Source organism: Heloderma suspectum, chromosome 5 (genome assembly GCF_057233095.1).
Source record: "Heloderma suspectum isolate Gila_16-S chromosome 5, 16-S_ref, whole genome shotgun sequence".
Taxonomy (NCBI): domain Eukaryota; kingdom Metazoa; phylum Chordata; class Lepidosauria; order Squamata; family Helodermatidae; genus Heloderma; species Heloderma suspectum.
In genome coordinates this window covers 233,594,503-233,608,851 of record NC_139462.1, presented here as the reverse complement: position 1 = coordinate 233,608,851, position 14,349 = coordinate 233,594,503, and the positions used below count along the sequence as shown (strand labels likewise).

General features: G+C 51.5%; 1 protein-coding gene across 5 annotated transcripts in view; it reads left to right on the top strand.

The window, feature by feature from the left end:
• LOC146345362 (uncharacterized) overlaps positions 1–7,202 on the top strand; it is a 66,206-nt gene extending 59,004 nt beyond the window's left edge. For 4 of the 5 annotated variants that reach the window (XM_084860026.1, XM_084860024.1, XM_084860025.1 and 1 more), the window contains 2 exons: positions 6,625–6,891; positions 6,985–7,202. In XM_084860026.1, the coding sequence (XP_084716152.1) occupies positions 6,625–6,891; positions 6,985–7,046 (329 nt within the window). In that variant the 3' untranslated portion in view covers positions 7,047–7,202. The remainder of the gene's footprint in view (positions 1–6,624; positions 6,892–6,984) is intronic. The other variant, XR_014792530.1, reaches the window with a different exon arrangement.
• The last annotated feature ends 7,147 nt before the right edge of the window (positions 7,203–14,349 follow it).

Here is a 14,349-nt window from a genome sequence, read left to right as displayed (position 1 = left end):
TAGCTTTGTGATTGTTCTAGACTTGCAAAAACGGCCAATGCTCTTTTGGGCTGATTAATAGAAGCATAGCTTCCAAATCCCGGGACGTACTAGTTCCCCTCTACTCAGCACTGGTTAGGCCTCATCTGGAGTACTGTGTCCAGTTCTGGGCACCACACTTTAAGAAGGATGCAGACAAATTGGAGAGGGTTCAGAGTAGGGATGGCGGAGAATTTCTCCCCGAAACTTCGGGGGGCCGAGCGCCAACGTGTTCGGCCCCCCGAACAAGTTTCGGGGAGAAATCCTCTGCCCCCCCCGCCCCCCGCCCCCCCCGGGACGGGACTTACCTTCCCTGAATGTCCCTCCCGGCGGCGGGTCCAGCTGGCGGTTCGTCCGGTGTTCGAGCGGGGCGGGAGCGGCAGCCGGTCTTTCGACCGGCTGCCGCCCCCGCCATTGCAATGAAAGAAAAAAAAAAAAAGTCCCCTGATAGGCTACGTGACAATTCACGTAGCCTATCAAGGCAAGATTTGCAAAGTCAGCCGTGATAGGCTACGTGAATCGTCACGTAGCCTATCACGGGTGACTTTAAAAAAAAAAAAGTGTGTACGGATAATGGCGGCCCCCATAGGGAGCCGCCATTCGCGTTCCTTATTTGGTCGCTGTAGTCTACGTCAATGTTTACATAGACTACGGCGAAAATAAGGGCAACGCTATTTGCGTTGCCCTTATTTTCGCCGTAGTCTACGTAAACATTGACGTAGACTACAGCAACTAAATAAGGAACGCGAATGGCGGCTCCCTATGGGGGCCGCCATTATCCGTACACACTTTTTTTTTTTTTAAAGTCACCCGTGATAGGCTACGTGACGATTCACGTAGCCTATCACGGCTGACTTTCCAGATCTAGCCGTGATAGGCTACGTGAATCGTCACGTAGACTATCAGGGGACTTTTTTTTTTTACTTTCGTGTTCGCGGCCGGGCGAGGCGGGAAGCCTCCCCCCCTGGCCTGAATTTCGGCCGGGCGAGGCGGGAAGCCTCCCCCCCTGGCCTGAACTTCGCGGGGGGAGCAGCGAAGCGCTCCCCCCCACCGCGAAAAAGCTGCGAGAAAAGGTAAGTGACTTTCGTTCACCCCTAGTTCAGAGGAGGGCAACAAAGATGATCAGGGGACTGGAAACAAAGCCCTATGAAGAGAGACTGAAAGAACTGGGCATGTTTAGCCTTGAGAAGAGAAGACTGAGGGGAGATATGATAGCGCCCTTCAAGTCCTTGAGAGGTGTCCCAGAGAGGAAGGCCAGGATCTCTTCTCGGTCATCCCAGAGTGCAGGACATGAAATAATGTGCTCAAGTGACAGGAACCCAGGTTCCGGCTGAACATCAGGAAAAACGTCCTGACTGTAAGAGCAATACGACAATGGAACCAATTACCTGGGGAGGTGGTGGGCTCTCCCACTCTGGAGGCCTTCAAGACGAGGCTGGACAGCCATTTGTCAGGGATGCTCTGACTTGGATTCCTGCATTGAGCAGGATGGCCTTGTAGGCCCCTTCCAACCCTACTATTCTATGGTTCTATGATTCTATGATTCTACGCTGTGCCTGCTCCTCTACTCAGTAGAGGTTAAAAGCAGAGTCCCACTGGTGTGGAAGTGTGTGTTACAAGACAAATAAATGGAAAAAAGTTAGTTAGAAAAGAAAAAAATGTTAAGGGCCTCCCCCTTGACCTCCCCTGCCAAACTCCCCTGGCCAACTCCTGTTTGCTCCTCCTGTTTGTTCGCTCTAGTCACTTACTCTCTGGGAGCTAAACTAACCCCAAGCTTAGAAAGCGAGAAAAAGAGTCTACTTAAAGCAGGAAAGACTGCAGGCTAGCTTCCGTTTGGGCTCAGTTTAGCCTCAGCTTTAGTCCTTAAAAAGCAGTTCATTAAATAAAGCAAGAATTCAGCATATCATTTAAGTTTTAAAAAACACAGAGAAAAAGGATTCACACATTGCAAGCCACAGCCTTCCTGAATCACCTATCCTTTGTCTGCTGTCCCCTCCAACAACCCATTGATCTCCCCTCAATAGGTCTCCCATTCACTATTGTTAAAAGTCCTCCTTCCTAAATAGGAATCACTGTTCCCTGCAGGGCCAATTGACCTATATTCACAGCCACTGAAAGCCAGCACTGATCAGGCGTTCATACTAGGGATGGCAGAGAATTTCTCCCCGAAACTTCGGGGGGCCGAGCGCCAATGTGTTCGGCCCCCCAAACAAGTTTCGGGGAGAAATAGCGTTGCCCTTATTTCCACCGTAGTCTACGTAAATCTTTACGTAGACTACAGCGACCAAATAAGGAACGCGAATGGCGGCTCCCTATGGGGGCCACCATTAGCGTACGCGCTTTTTTCTTTTTTTTTTAAGTCACCCGTGATAGGCTATGTGACGATTGACGTAGCCTATCACGGCTGACTTTGCAAATCTAGCCGTGATAGGCTATGTTAATCATCACGTAGCCTATCAGGGGGCGTTTTTTGTTTTGTTTTTTAAACGTTCGAGTTCGCGGCCGGGCGAGGCGGGAAGCCTCCCCCCCGGCCTGAATTTCGGCCGGGGCGAGGCGGGAAGCCTCCCCCCCCGGCCTGAACTTCGCGGGGGGAGCAGCGAAGCGCCTCCCCCCCACTGCGAACAACCTTCGAGGACAGGTAAGGGACTTTCGTCCACCCCTAGTTCATACACAGCTTCCATTGCTTTTCAAAGGAGGCCCTCCAATTAGATTAACTGCAGCAGTAGTTGGGCCTGCTTGCAGAGGCATGCTTGCAAGGTAGCCAGCTCTCCAAGCGTGAGGAGCCCCAGGGACAAAGCATCAGCAAACAAGTGAGTTATGCAACTGTGTGAGTTTAGCCACAGGGTGAGGAAGCCAGGGCAGTTGACTCTTTCCTCCCTATTCCTAGGGATGTACGAAAGTGACTTACCTGTTCGCGGATTATGTTGATGGGGGGGGGGAGGCGTTCCGTCCCTCCCCCCAGAATCCTCAACAGGGGAGGAGGCGCTCCGTTCCTCCCCCCTGGAATCCTTGATGGCCAGCTGTGCTCCGCAGTGGCTCTGCGGAGCAGCCGGCCAGGCCCAGGCCAGAGCTGTCCGCAGCCGGATTTCTGGCCGTGGAGGGCTCTGGGTAAAAACAACAACAACAACAACAACAACTGCGTATGCAAATGTTTACGTAAATATTTACGTAGATAAATACGTAAATATTTACATAGGCTAAAACGGCGAATCAAAAAGGGACGCAAATAGCGCCCACTACGCTATTTGCGTTCCCCTTATTTTTGCTGTCTTAGTCTACGTAAATATTTACATAGACTAAGACACCAAAAAAAAGTAACGCAAATGGCAGCGGCCATAGCCGCCGCCATTTGAGTATGCAGTTTTGTTTTGTTTTTTACCCAGCCATGATAGGCTATGTAAATGTTTATGTAGCCTATCACGTCTTGAAAAAACAACAACCCACAACTCTGCAAATGGCGGTGGTGGCAGCCGGTTGGAAGACCAGCCGCCACCGCTGCCTCTGCCGGAGCCACCGCCGGAGCTGCCGCCACCCAGAAGATCTGCCCCAGGTAAGTCTCGTCCCAGGGGGGATCTGTGGAGGGGACGGGGGGGCAGGCCGTTCCGCCACAGATTTCGGGGGGCCGAATGCACTGGCATTCAGCCTCACTGAGATCCATGGTGGAATTCTCTGCCATCCCTACCTATTCTGTACTCACAGTTTGTTGTTGTATGTTGTTCAGTCGTTCAGTCGTGTCCGACTCTTCGTGACCCCACGGACCATAGCACGCCAGGCCTTCCTGTCCTGCGCTCTCTCCCGGAGCGTGCTCAAGTTCATATTCATTGCATCGGTGATGGTATCTAGCCATCTCATTCTCTGCCGTCCCCTTCTCCTTTTGCCCTCAGTCTTTCCCAGCATCAGGGTCTTTTCCAGAGAGTTTTCTCTATGCATTAGGTGGCCAAAATATTTCAGCTTCAGCTTCAGTATCTGTCCTTCCAGTGAGTACTCACAGTAAGTAACTGTAAATAAATAAGTATAAAAAATGTCCCCAACTTCTCGTAGTAAACCACTAGGTTTTCAAGGGAAAACACTCCAAAATTATTTTAATAAAAACAGTTATGAAGGAAGGAAGCCAGCAGGGGCTGGGGGCTACCCAGTGTATTGGACTGAGTGCCACATCTATGACTATCTGCCTGCTGGACAGAAGTCATGGGTGTGTGCTCGGTGTAATGAGCTCCTGGTTTTCAGGGAATACATTCATTCCCTGGAGGCCAATGTTGCTAGGGATGGCGGAGAATTTCTCCCTGAATCTCCGGGAGGCCGAATGCTAATGCATTCGGCCCCCCGAAATTGGCGGTGAAATTCTCCATCACCGCCCCCCCCCCAGGATGGGACTTACCTTTGGCGAATGTCCCTCCCAGCAGCGGGTCCCGGCGGCGTTTCGGCAGCATTTCGGCAGCGTTTCGGCATCTCAGCGTTTCGGAGAATTTCACCGCCGATTTCGGGGGGCCGAATGTGTTGGCGCTCGGCCCCCCGATGTTTCGGGGAGAAATTCTCCCCCATCCCTACCTCTGTCCCGTTCCTCTGGCTGCAAGCCCCCGAAATCCTCTGTTGTTTTTTTCACCTTGGAAGTTACGTAAATAAATCCGCACCAGCCGTCAAAAAATGCCCCGCGCCCTTCAGCTGCCCGTCCTGTTCCGCCATCCCACGAAACACTATTCCTCGTAAATATTTACATAGTTTCCGTTGGCCAGAATTGACCCTATGTAACTTCCGCCATTATTGTGATTGCCTTGGCTGGAACTTTCCCGCTATTTTCGTAATTGTTTACGTATTGTTTTTCATTGCCGCCTGGAATGTTTCCTGCCCTCTGTGCACTCCACCACTGTCTTGTTTTCTTGGACAGGGACAGGGACTGTGATTTTATTAATTTCTGTGTATTTGTGCTTGATGTTCCTCACGTTTACTGGTCTTGTTAACCTCAGAAAACCGTCTCCCAAATAAAAAAAAAACGGGGCTGCAGGTCTGCTTCCGCAAAATCTGTTGTCAACTTCCTGCTAACTTCCTGAATGTCGTCTGCATCTGTGTTTGTGTCTGCATGGTGATTTGTGGGTGGAGTTCTGTTGTGTGGTGGTGGTTGTGTGTTAGTGGTGATGCTCATTGGATTTGCTTGTGTCAGTGTTGTTTGTGCATCGTGGTGTTTTTGTCTGGTCTGTGTGTGTGTAGTTAAGTGGTGGTTGTGCGTGGCTGTCTGATGTGTGTGTGTTTGTGTGTAGTAGTAGTGTGGCTGCACTAAAATGGCTGCAGCAGCTGCACCGGTGCTTGGCAGAAGGTGGGACCGTGAGGAGACCAAGGCCCTCCTCATTAACATTAGGAACAGTGAAGTGGTGGCAGTGTTGTTTGGCATCTGCTCCTGCCACAATGAAGTTTATTGGGGGCGGATAAAGAGGAGGATGGAGCGAGCAGATCACCATCGGACGATGGTACAATTGCGGTCCAAATGGAAGGTGTTGAAGCAGTCCTTCATCAGGGAGGGGATGGCTGCTGCTGAGAGGAGGGCACCACTGTCGAACCCCCCCCCGCCTACTACTGGCGCATCCATAGAGTGTGGGTCAAGGCAGGCCAGCCCCCATTTTCGCAGAGGCATAGGCCTGGTAAGTTATATTTATCCCATCCCATCATCAAGCTTAACTGAATATGAAAACAATGATGTGTACCGAAAATGAAGCTATCTCTTTGTAGTCTCATGTGGAAACAAACAAATCCTGACATTTAGCCTGCAATCCTATGCTTGTTGAACCCGGGCAGAAAAAGGTCCCATCATCTTCCCGCCACTTTGGCTGGTTGAAGAAGGGATGCTGGGAACCGCATTGCTTTGTCCTGTACAACCACATGCATAGGATTATGAGGGCCTGGCTACAACTCATATTACACACTGACACACTGTCCATTTCCAGGGAAATGCTGCTGCTGCTGCCGGTCTCTGCACAGTACACAGAGGGGGACTGGCACCAGCCCAGCAGCAACAGGACCAACCTCTTGGTGTGTGCACGTCATCCTTCTTTATGTAGTAATTACTGAATTTTTGCACCCCACCCACCCCACCTTTCTACCAAGACATTGGCACTCCAGTCAACTCATGAGCAAGTGTTCATCTGAGACCTTGGAGATCTGGGTATAGTCCACTCAGCCATGGAAGCTCGCTGGGTGACTTTGGCCCAGTCAGAAAGCCCCAGCCTACCTCAGTGTTGTTGTTGTGAGCGTTAAATGGAGAGGAAGAAGATAATGTGAGCCACCTTGGGTTTCTTGCGCTAGGAAAAAAGGTGGCATTTATGCAATGCATCAATAGAATAAATACCATGGCATTGCAAATGTAGAAATGGGGTGACTAGAAGTGCAATCCTGTGCATGTTTGCAGAAGTCCAACAGACCCCATCATGCCAAAACTGTCAGTACTGTATAATCTGCCTCCCTAATTATCACCTCATCATTAGACCTTGTGGTGGGAGGACAGAATCAGTGGTTCTTATGGTTGTAGGGATGGTAGACAGATCCATGAATGACTGTGGTTTTGTTCACTCACCGCATATATAAAGGCATTCATTCTGTTACTGTGACATCCCACAGCTGCCCATCGTGCCTTGCTGGCGGAGGAGGCACTGAGGCCTGCAGAGAGGGAGAGGAGAGAGGAGGGGGAAGAGGAAGAAGAGGAGGAGGAGGAAGAGGAGAAGGAGGAGACCCAGGAGGAGATCCAAGAGCCCCAACTGCAGCCAGAGCCAGCAGCAAGAGGAGCAGCATCTGTGGAGGAAGGCCACCCTTCTTCCACAGATGAAGCCCCTCCCCGTGTGCTCCTGATGCGTCTGAGGAGAGACGTCCAGAGGCTCAGCAGGATCTGTAAGTAGTACTACAGAATGGCACCTGAGCTAACAACTCTGCCTGCAAGATGGATATTACCATTGTGCTTTATTCTTCTCTTTCTGCACACAGGTGATGACCTTCAAAGAAAGGTGGAGGCCATAGCGCGGGACCTGCATCTTCCTCCAAACTGAGGCCTGCAGCCAGCCAGTGCCCAGCCCACCGTTACAATTGTTTCTGTGTTTTGTTTTGATCTGTTCTGTTTGTATATAAGTTATTTCTAAAAAAAAGTTAACAATTCCTTGGTTCAAGTCCACAGATATAATTTTTTAAATCTAAATCATTTTACACAATGATCTCTGTGTTTGCTTATTGTTAACTGCAACAAGAATGCTTTCCCAGCCAAACAAGCCCAGCTGCTGTAAGCTTCCCTCATAGGGAGATCGTCAGTCAGCATCCCTGATGTTATGAAGTGTACTTTATTTTACGTGGAGGTGCATATCACATACATGTAAACTAAACGCATACCAGAGGGATCTTTTCACATAGAACTCTCGGTGCTTAGGAAAACCCAAAAGCTGAGGGAGTCCAGAGAGAGACCACAACAAGGTCTTTGAAAGCAATTCCTTGATTTATGAAAGAAGAATTTAAAATGAATTAAAAGCACACATCAAGAGAATTAGAATTATACATACATTTGGGGAATCAGAATCATACTAACATTCACAGGAGTAAAGATACACATATACAGTCAATAGCGAAGTACACTGGGATGCACAGAAAATTGTGCGTGTGTGTAGTAGGGATGTACGCTGTTGCATAGTCCGCCACGCACAGTCGGGCAGTGCAACTGGACTCTGCGTGTGAGTTATTATAAAGCTCTGCCACAAATCGCCAGTGCTTTGGGCTCTGCCCGGGCCAGACAGGGACTGCTTGTTTGGACAAAACAAGAACAAGATGGCTACGTACAGTGTGGAATATGTGCGCTGCTGGTACAACTACCACTCTGTGCATTGCAGCCTCTTCTACATGCACATTTGGAAATGGTGTTTTCTCTACCAATTGAAAATGTGCATGCACTTGGGGTCACACTCACAATTACATGATTCTGCCTCATTGTCCCTCAGAACTTTGGCTCACATTAGCAGCAGTATCATCATCCAAGGGGTCCTCCGTGTCACTTGGTGACTGCTCTACTCTGCTGACAGTTTCAGCTGGTGGTGGTGGAGGGAGGTGCTGCTCGAGAATCTATTCCCTGTTGGAACATATGAAGGCAAGGGTGGAGACATGTTCTGGTGTGAGTCTACTTCGGCGGGTAGTGACAATGTTGCCAGTGGTGGAGAAAAGCCTTTCAGAGGCCACACTCGAGGGACAGCAAGATAGATGCCAAATGGCGACTTTGGTCAGATTTGGCCAAACACCACGTTTTGTCTCCCAGTATAGGAGAGGATCACTCTCTGGGCTGCTCTGCATTCCCGATAAACTCTCTCTGGCATAAGCTTCCAGTTCCTGGATAGCCACATCATAAGCTGATGCTTTCCTGGCTGCTTTGGCACATTTCCCCTGCCCGCTTACACCAAGCTCCACTGCCATTGAGGAGTACAGGTAGAACTTTCCACAAGATGCCCCTGTATCTGTATGTCATATTGGTGGTGCAGCTGCTGTGGCGTCATCATCCCCCTCCTGCTGGTGATGGTGCTACTGTTGCAGATATTATCTTCAGGGGAGGTAGTAGTCCTACTAGCCTCACTCTTCCCCAGCTCCTTCTCATCCAGAACATAGGGATGTACGAAACCCCCCTTACCTGGCTCCGTCAGGTTCTGCTGGGGGGGGGGGAGGCACTTCATCCCTCCCCCCGGAATCCTCTCCGGCCAGCTCCACTCCGCGGGGATTCCGCAGAGCTGCTGGCCGGCTCCGCCAGCAGCCGGACATCCGGCCGCTAGCTAGCAGGGACGCAAAAGGATGCAAATTATGTGATAGACTACGTAATTTGTAGTCTTCCCCCCCATTCGTGATAGGCTACGTAAAGACTTACGTAGCCTATCACGTCTGGGTTAAAAAAAACAAAAAAACAACGCATACGCAAATGGCGGCAGCTACGGCTGCAGCCATTTGCGTTCCTTATTTTTGGCCGTCTTAGTCTACGTAAATATTTACGTAGACTAAGATGAGGAAAATAAAGGGGAACGCAAATAGCGTCCGCTACGCTATTTGCGTTCCCCCTTAGTTTCACCGTCTTAGTCTACGTAAATATTTATGTAGACTAAGACAACCAAAAATAGGGAACGCAAATGGCGGCAGTCATAGCCGCTGCCATTTGCGTACACATTGTTGTTGTTGTGTAACTACTATTACATAGTAACTATGTAACTAGCTATATAGTTACATAGCCTATAACCCAGACGTGATAGGCTATGTAAGTCTTTATGTAGCCTATCACGAATGGAGGGGGAAAGACTACAAATGGCGGCAGTGGCGGTGGCAGCCTGTCGGAAGACCAGCCACCGCTGCTGCTGGAGCCGCCGCCGTCTGGAACATCCGCCCCAGGTAAGTCTCGTCCCGGGGGGGATCCGTGGGGGGTGGCGGGGGTGGCAGGCCGTTCCGCCACGGAGTTCGGGGGGCCAAATGCACTGGCATTCGGCCTCACCGAGATCCGTGGTGGAATTCTCTGACATCCCTACCAGAACATCTCTCTGGCAGCACTCCATGACTTTCTCTGTCAAATAGCTTTTTAGACATCGAAAGTCAGGGTTCTGGTTTGGCAGCACCACCCTTGTTGTGCTATTCCGGAACCGTGGTTCAAGGAATGCAGCAGCAACATATTTCATGTACCCCCTCATCGAAGTGATGTGTTTGCTGGTGCCCAGCTCCTGCAGAAGGAATTCAGCAAGCCTAACTGCAGGATTCCCCTTCATGGATCACTGCCTTGTTGTGGCAAAGGGGCTTGCATAACTCAGTGAAGCCATAAGCTATGCCATGCAGGGCCACCCAAGATGGACAGGTCATGGCGGAGAGTTCTGACAAAATGTGGTCCACTGGAGAAGGAAATGGCAACCCACTCCAGTATTCTTGCCAAGAAAACCCCATGGAACGTATCACAAGGCTAAAAGAGATGACGCCGGAAGATGAGCCCCTCAGGTCGGAAGGTGTCCAATATGCTACTGGGGAAGAGCAGAGGGAATTTCCAAGTAGTGCCAGAAAGAGTGAAGTGGCTGGGCCAAAGCTGAAAGGACACTCAGCTGTGGATGTGTCTGGTGGTGAAAAGAAAATCCTATGCTGTAAAGAACAATATTGTTTAGGAACCTGGAATGTAAGATCAATGACTCAAGGTAAGCTGGAGGTGGTCAAACATGAGATGGCAAGATTGAATATCGACATCTTGGGAATCAGTGAACTAAAATGGACAAGCATGGGTGAATTTAGTTCAGGTGACCATCATATCTACTACTGTGGGCAAGAATCCCTTAGAAGAAATGGAGTAGCACTCATAGTCAACAAAAGGGTGGGAAAAGCAGTACTGGGGTACAATCTCAAAAATGATAGAATGATCTCAGTACGAATCCAAGGCAAACCATTCAACATCACAGTAATTCAAGTCTATGCCCCAACCACTGAAGCCGAAGAAGCAGAGGTTGATCGGTTCTATGAAGACCTACACTAGGGATGTACGAAAGTCACTTACCTTTAACGAAATTTGATTTGTGGGGGGGGGGAGGCGCTCCATCCCTCCCCCCGAAATTCTGGCCGGGGGGGGAGGCGCTCTGTCCCTCCACCCCTGAATCCTGGCCAGCCGGGCCCGCAAATGGCGGAGGCCATAGCCACCGCCGTTTGCGTCCCTGCAGTCAGTCGTTATAGGCTACGTAAATGTTTACGTAGCCTATCATGGCTGAGTAAAAAAAAAAAGCGCGTATGCAAATGGCGGCGCCGATTTGCGTTCCTCATTTTGGCACGTCTTAGTCTACGTAAACATTTACATAGACTACGGCAAAAATAAGGAGAACGCAAATAGTAGTGTCTATGCTATTTGCGTTCCACTTATTTTCGCTGTAGTCTGCGTACATGTTTACGTAGACTAGACGTGCCAAAATAAGGAACGCAAATGGTGGTGCCCATGGGCGCCGCCATTTGCGTACGTGCGGGTTTTTGTTTTTTTACTCAGCTGTGATAGGCTACATAAACATTTACGTAGCCTATCACGGCTGACTGCAGGGACACAAACGGCGACGGCTACGGCCGCTGCCATTTGCAGCCCGGCCGGCCAGGATTCGGGGGTGGAGGGATGGAGCGCCTCCCCCCCCCGGCCAGAATTTCGGGGGGAGGGACGGAGCGCCTCCCCCCCACCTCGAATCAAATTTCGATATAGGTAAGAGACTTTCGTACATCCCTATGGATGGCCGAGAATTTCGCCCCGAAACTTCGGGGGGCCGAGTGCCAACGCATTGTCCTGGTCCTGTCTTGCCTTGTGAAGCATTTGCGCCTCCATGGTTTGCTAGCGGAATCCTCCTGTGGGATGACCCGGGCCAGTTTGTTGCTTTCATCAGTAGCTGACAGGATGGGCTGAACCGTGAGAGAGAGCCCTCTTCTAGCAGCAAGACCAGATGCTTCATAAGGCAATATATGACCATGACATGGGGCATCGTTGCCAACCAAGAAAAAGGCGAAAGGGTGGGGCCAAAACTGCAAAAAGGAATTCCAGCATTTTTTAGCTTCGAGATCTTCCTGCCAGCAAATAAGCCTTAGGGGAGGCTTTTCAAACTTTTAGAATGGGGTGAAAACTGCACACAAGCTGAAGAACCACCAAATGATCTGTGATTGCGTGAAAGGGCCATGGGAAGGGGATGTGGTCCTATGGGGAACCCTGGAGGAGCTGATTTGGAGCCCAGGGCCTCTGACCCCTGCTTCTTCCCCCTCCATGGGGATGTGGGGACAAAATGGGATGAGGATGGAATGGGGGGCTCAGAACTGCAGAATTATTTTCACTAGGGTGAAAATAAGGGGAACGCAAATAGCGCAGCGTCTACGCTATTTGCGTTCCCCTTATTTTCGCCATCTTAGTCTACGTAAATGTTTACGTAGACTAAGACGTGCCAAAATAAGGAAAGCAAATGGCGACAATGGAACCAATTACCTAGGGAGGTGGTGGGTTATCCCATACTGGAGGCACTCAAGACGAGGCTGGACAGCCATCTGTCAGGGATGCTCTGACTTGGATTCCTGCACTGAGCGGGGACAAGGGTTGGACTCGATGGTCTTGTAGGCCCCTTCCAACCCTACTATTCTATGATTCTATGATTTTGTTTCCTCAGCCTAATGATGGCCTCCTTCACTCACATGGACACCTCTTTGGACCTCATGTTGGGAGTTCCAGTGAACAGCTACCAAATGCAAATGTCACACTCAGAACCACCTCCAGGCCTTTTATCTGCTTGATTGGTCATGGGGAACCCTGGAAACAGGCCACACCTGGCCATGCACTACCACCACCACCAGGCCTTCCCTGTAGACTTCTGCCTGGCAGACTGCCAGTCCCTGCAGGACCAGGCCCCCAGGTACAGAGCCAGCTGTGCTGCTCCACCTGCCCCTCCCTGGAGGGGCTACATAAGCTGGCTGGCTGAAGTGGCCTGGGAGAGCCAGGGCCTGCAGGAGAGGCTGCTGCCGCTGCCGCCGCCGCCGCCACCACCACCACCACCACCACCGGGGAAGAGGCGTGCCTGCTGCTGCCGGGCCAGCTGCTGCCGCCGCTGCCGCCACCGCCGCCGCCACCACCGCCGCCACCACCACCACCACCAGGCCTTCCCTGTGGACTCCGGCCTGGTATTATTTTTAAGGGGATTTTTAATTGTTTTTTTGTTTTGTTTTTCTGGGGGATTTTGTTGTGTTTTTAGGGGTGGGTAGCCTGCCTGATAGGCGGGAGCGAGGGGGCATGTGTCCACCTGATGGAGGCAGTGGGGGGAGTGTTGGGGGCCAGAACATACCGAGGCTGGGCAGCAGGCGCTGGCGGAGCGCTAGGGGCAGGCCATGCCAGCTAAGGGGAACAAGGGAGAGATGTGTAGTATCTGTCCCCTGCTCCGGGCCTGTCCAGAGCCAAAGGATGGCTGGGGGAGGCATGACCCCATCTTCTGGCCTTCGTTTGCTGCTCTGCAATGCCAGGTCTGTTACCCAGAAAACCTCCCTCATCCATGACATGATCCTGGATGAGGGTGCAGACCTGGCATGTATTACGGAGACCTGGCTGGCCGAGGCTGCTGCTCCAACCCTTGCAGCCATGTGTCCAGCCGGATTTTTGTATGCACAGCAGCCGAGGGCTGGGGATCGGGGAGGGGGAGTGGCTGTTATCTACCGAGAGTCCTTGGTCTTCACCAGACCCCCTCTCCGGGAGACCACGGTTGCTGAGTGCACGTACTGGAGGTTGGGCCCGAAGGGCAGTCTGGGGATTCTGCTCATGTACTGTCCACCCCGCTGCATGACTGACTCCCTGGCTGAGGTGCTTGAGGTGGTCTCTGATGTGCGTGTACAGTCCCCTAACTTATTGGTGTTGGGGGACTTCAACGTACATTCGGAGGCCATCCTCAGAGGAGCACCTCGGGACTTCATGGAGACCATGGCTTCCTGGGAGCTGCACCATATTCCAACTGGGCCCACCCATGTAGCCGGTCATGCACTAGACCTTGAGTTTGTTTCTGGAGAAGTGGGGAGTGATCTGGAAGTCAGGGATATATCCACCACCCCCTTGTCATGGTCAGATCACTATCTGGTGACGTTGGACTTCTCGGTTCCACAACCCCTCCGCAGGGGTGGAGGACCCATTAAAATGGTCTGGCCCAGGCGTCTTATGGATCCAAATGGATTCCTGAACGTGCTTGGGGATTCTCTGGGGCACGCCAAAGGCCACTCGGTCGAGACCCTGGTGGGTGGCTAGAATGCCGCAATCACTGGGGCATTGGATTGGGTGGCTCCGAAACGCCCTCTCCCCCTGAACAGGGCTCAGACTGCACCATGGTTCAATCCGCGGTTACGAGCTCTGAAACAGGAGGTGAGACGGCTAGAGCGTCGGTGGCGGAAGACTCGCTCCAAAGACGATCAGACACGGGCTAGAGCTGTATCTTCAGCCTACTTTTGGTGGGAGACAAGAGGAGGCTGGGGGATGTTGACCTGGTGTTGAATGGGGTACGGCTACCCTTGAAAGACCAGGTCCGCAGCCTGGGGGTCATTTTGGACTCCCAGCTGTCCATGGAAGCTCAGGTATCAGCTGTGAGCCGGACAGCGCTGTATCAACTCCATCTGATACGGCGGCTGCGCCCCTTCCTTCCCGACCATCTGCTCCCATCGGTAGTACATGCCCTGGTCTCCTCTCGTTTAGACTACTGGAATGCGCTCTACGTGGGGTTACCCTTGAAGACGGTTCAGAAACTGCAGCTGGTACAGAACGCGGCGGCTTGCCTGATTAAAGGCAATTGCCGGCGAGATCACATCATTCCAGTGCTGAAGGAGTTGCAC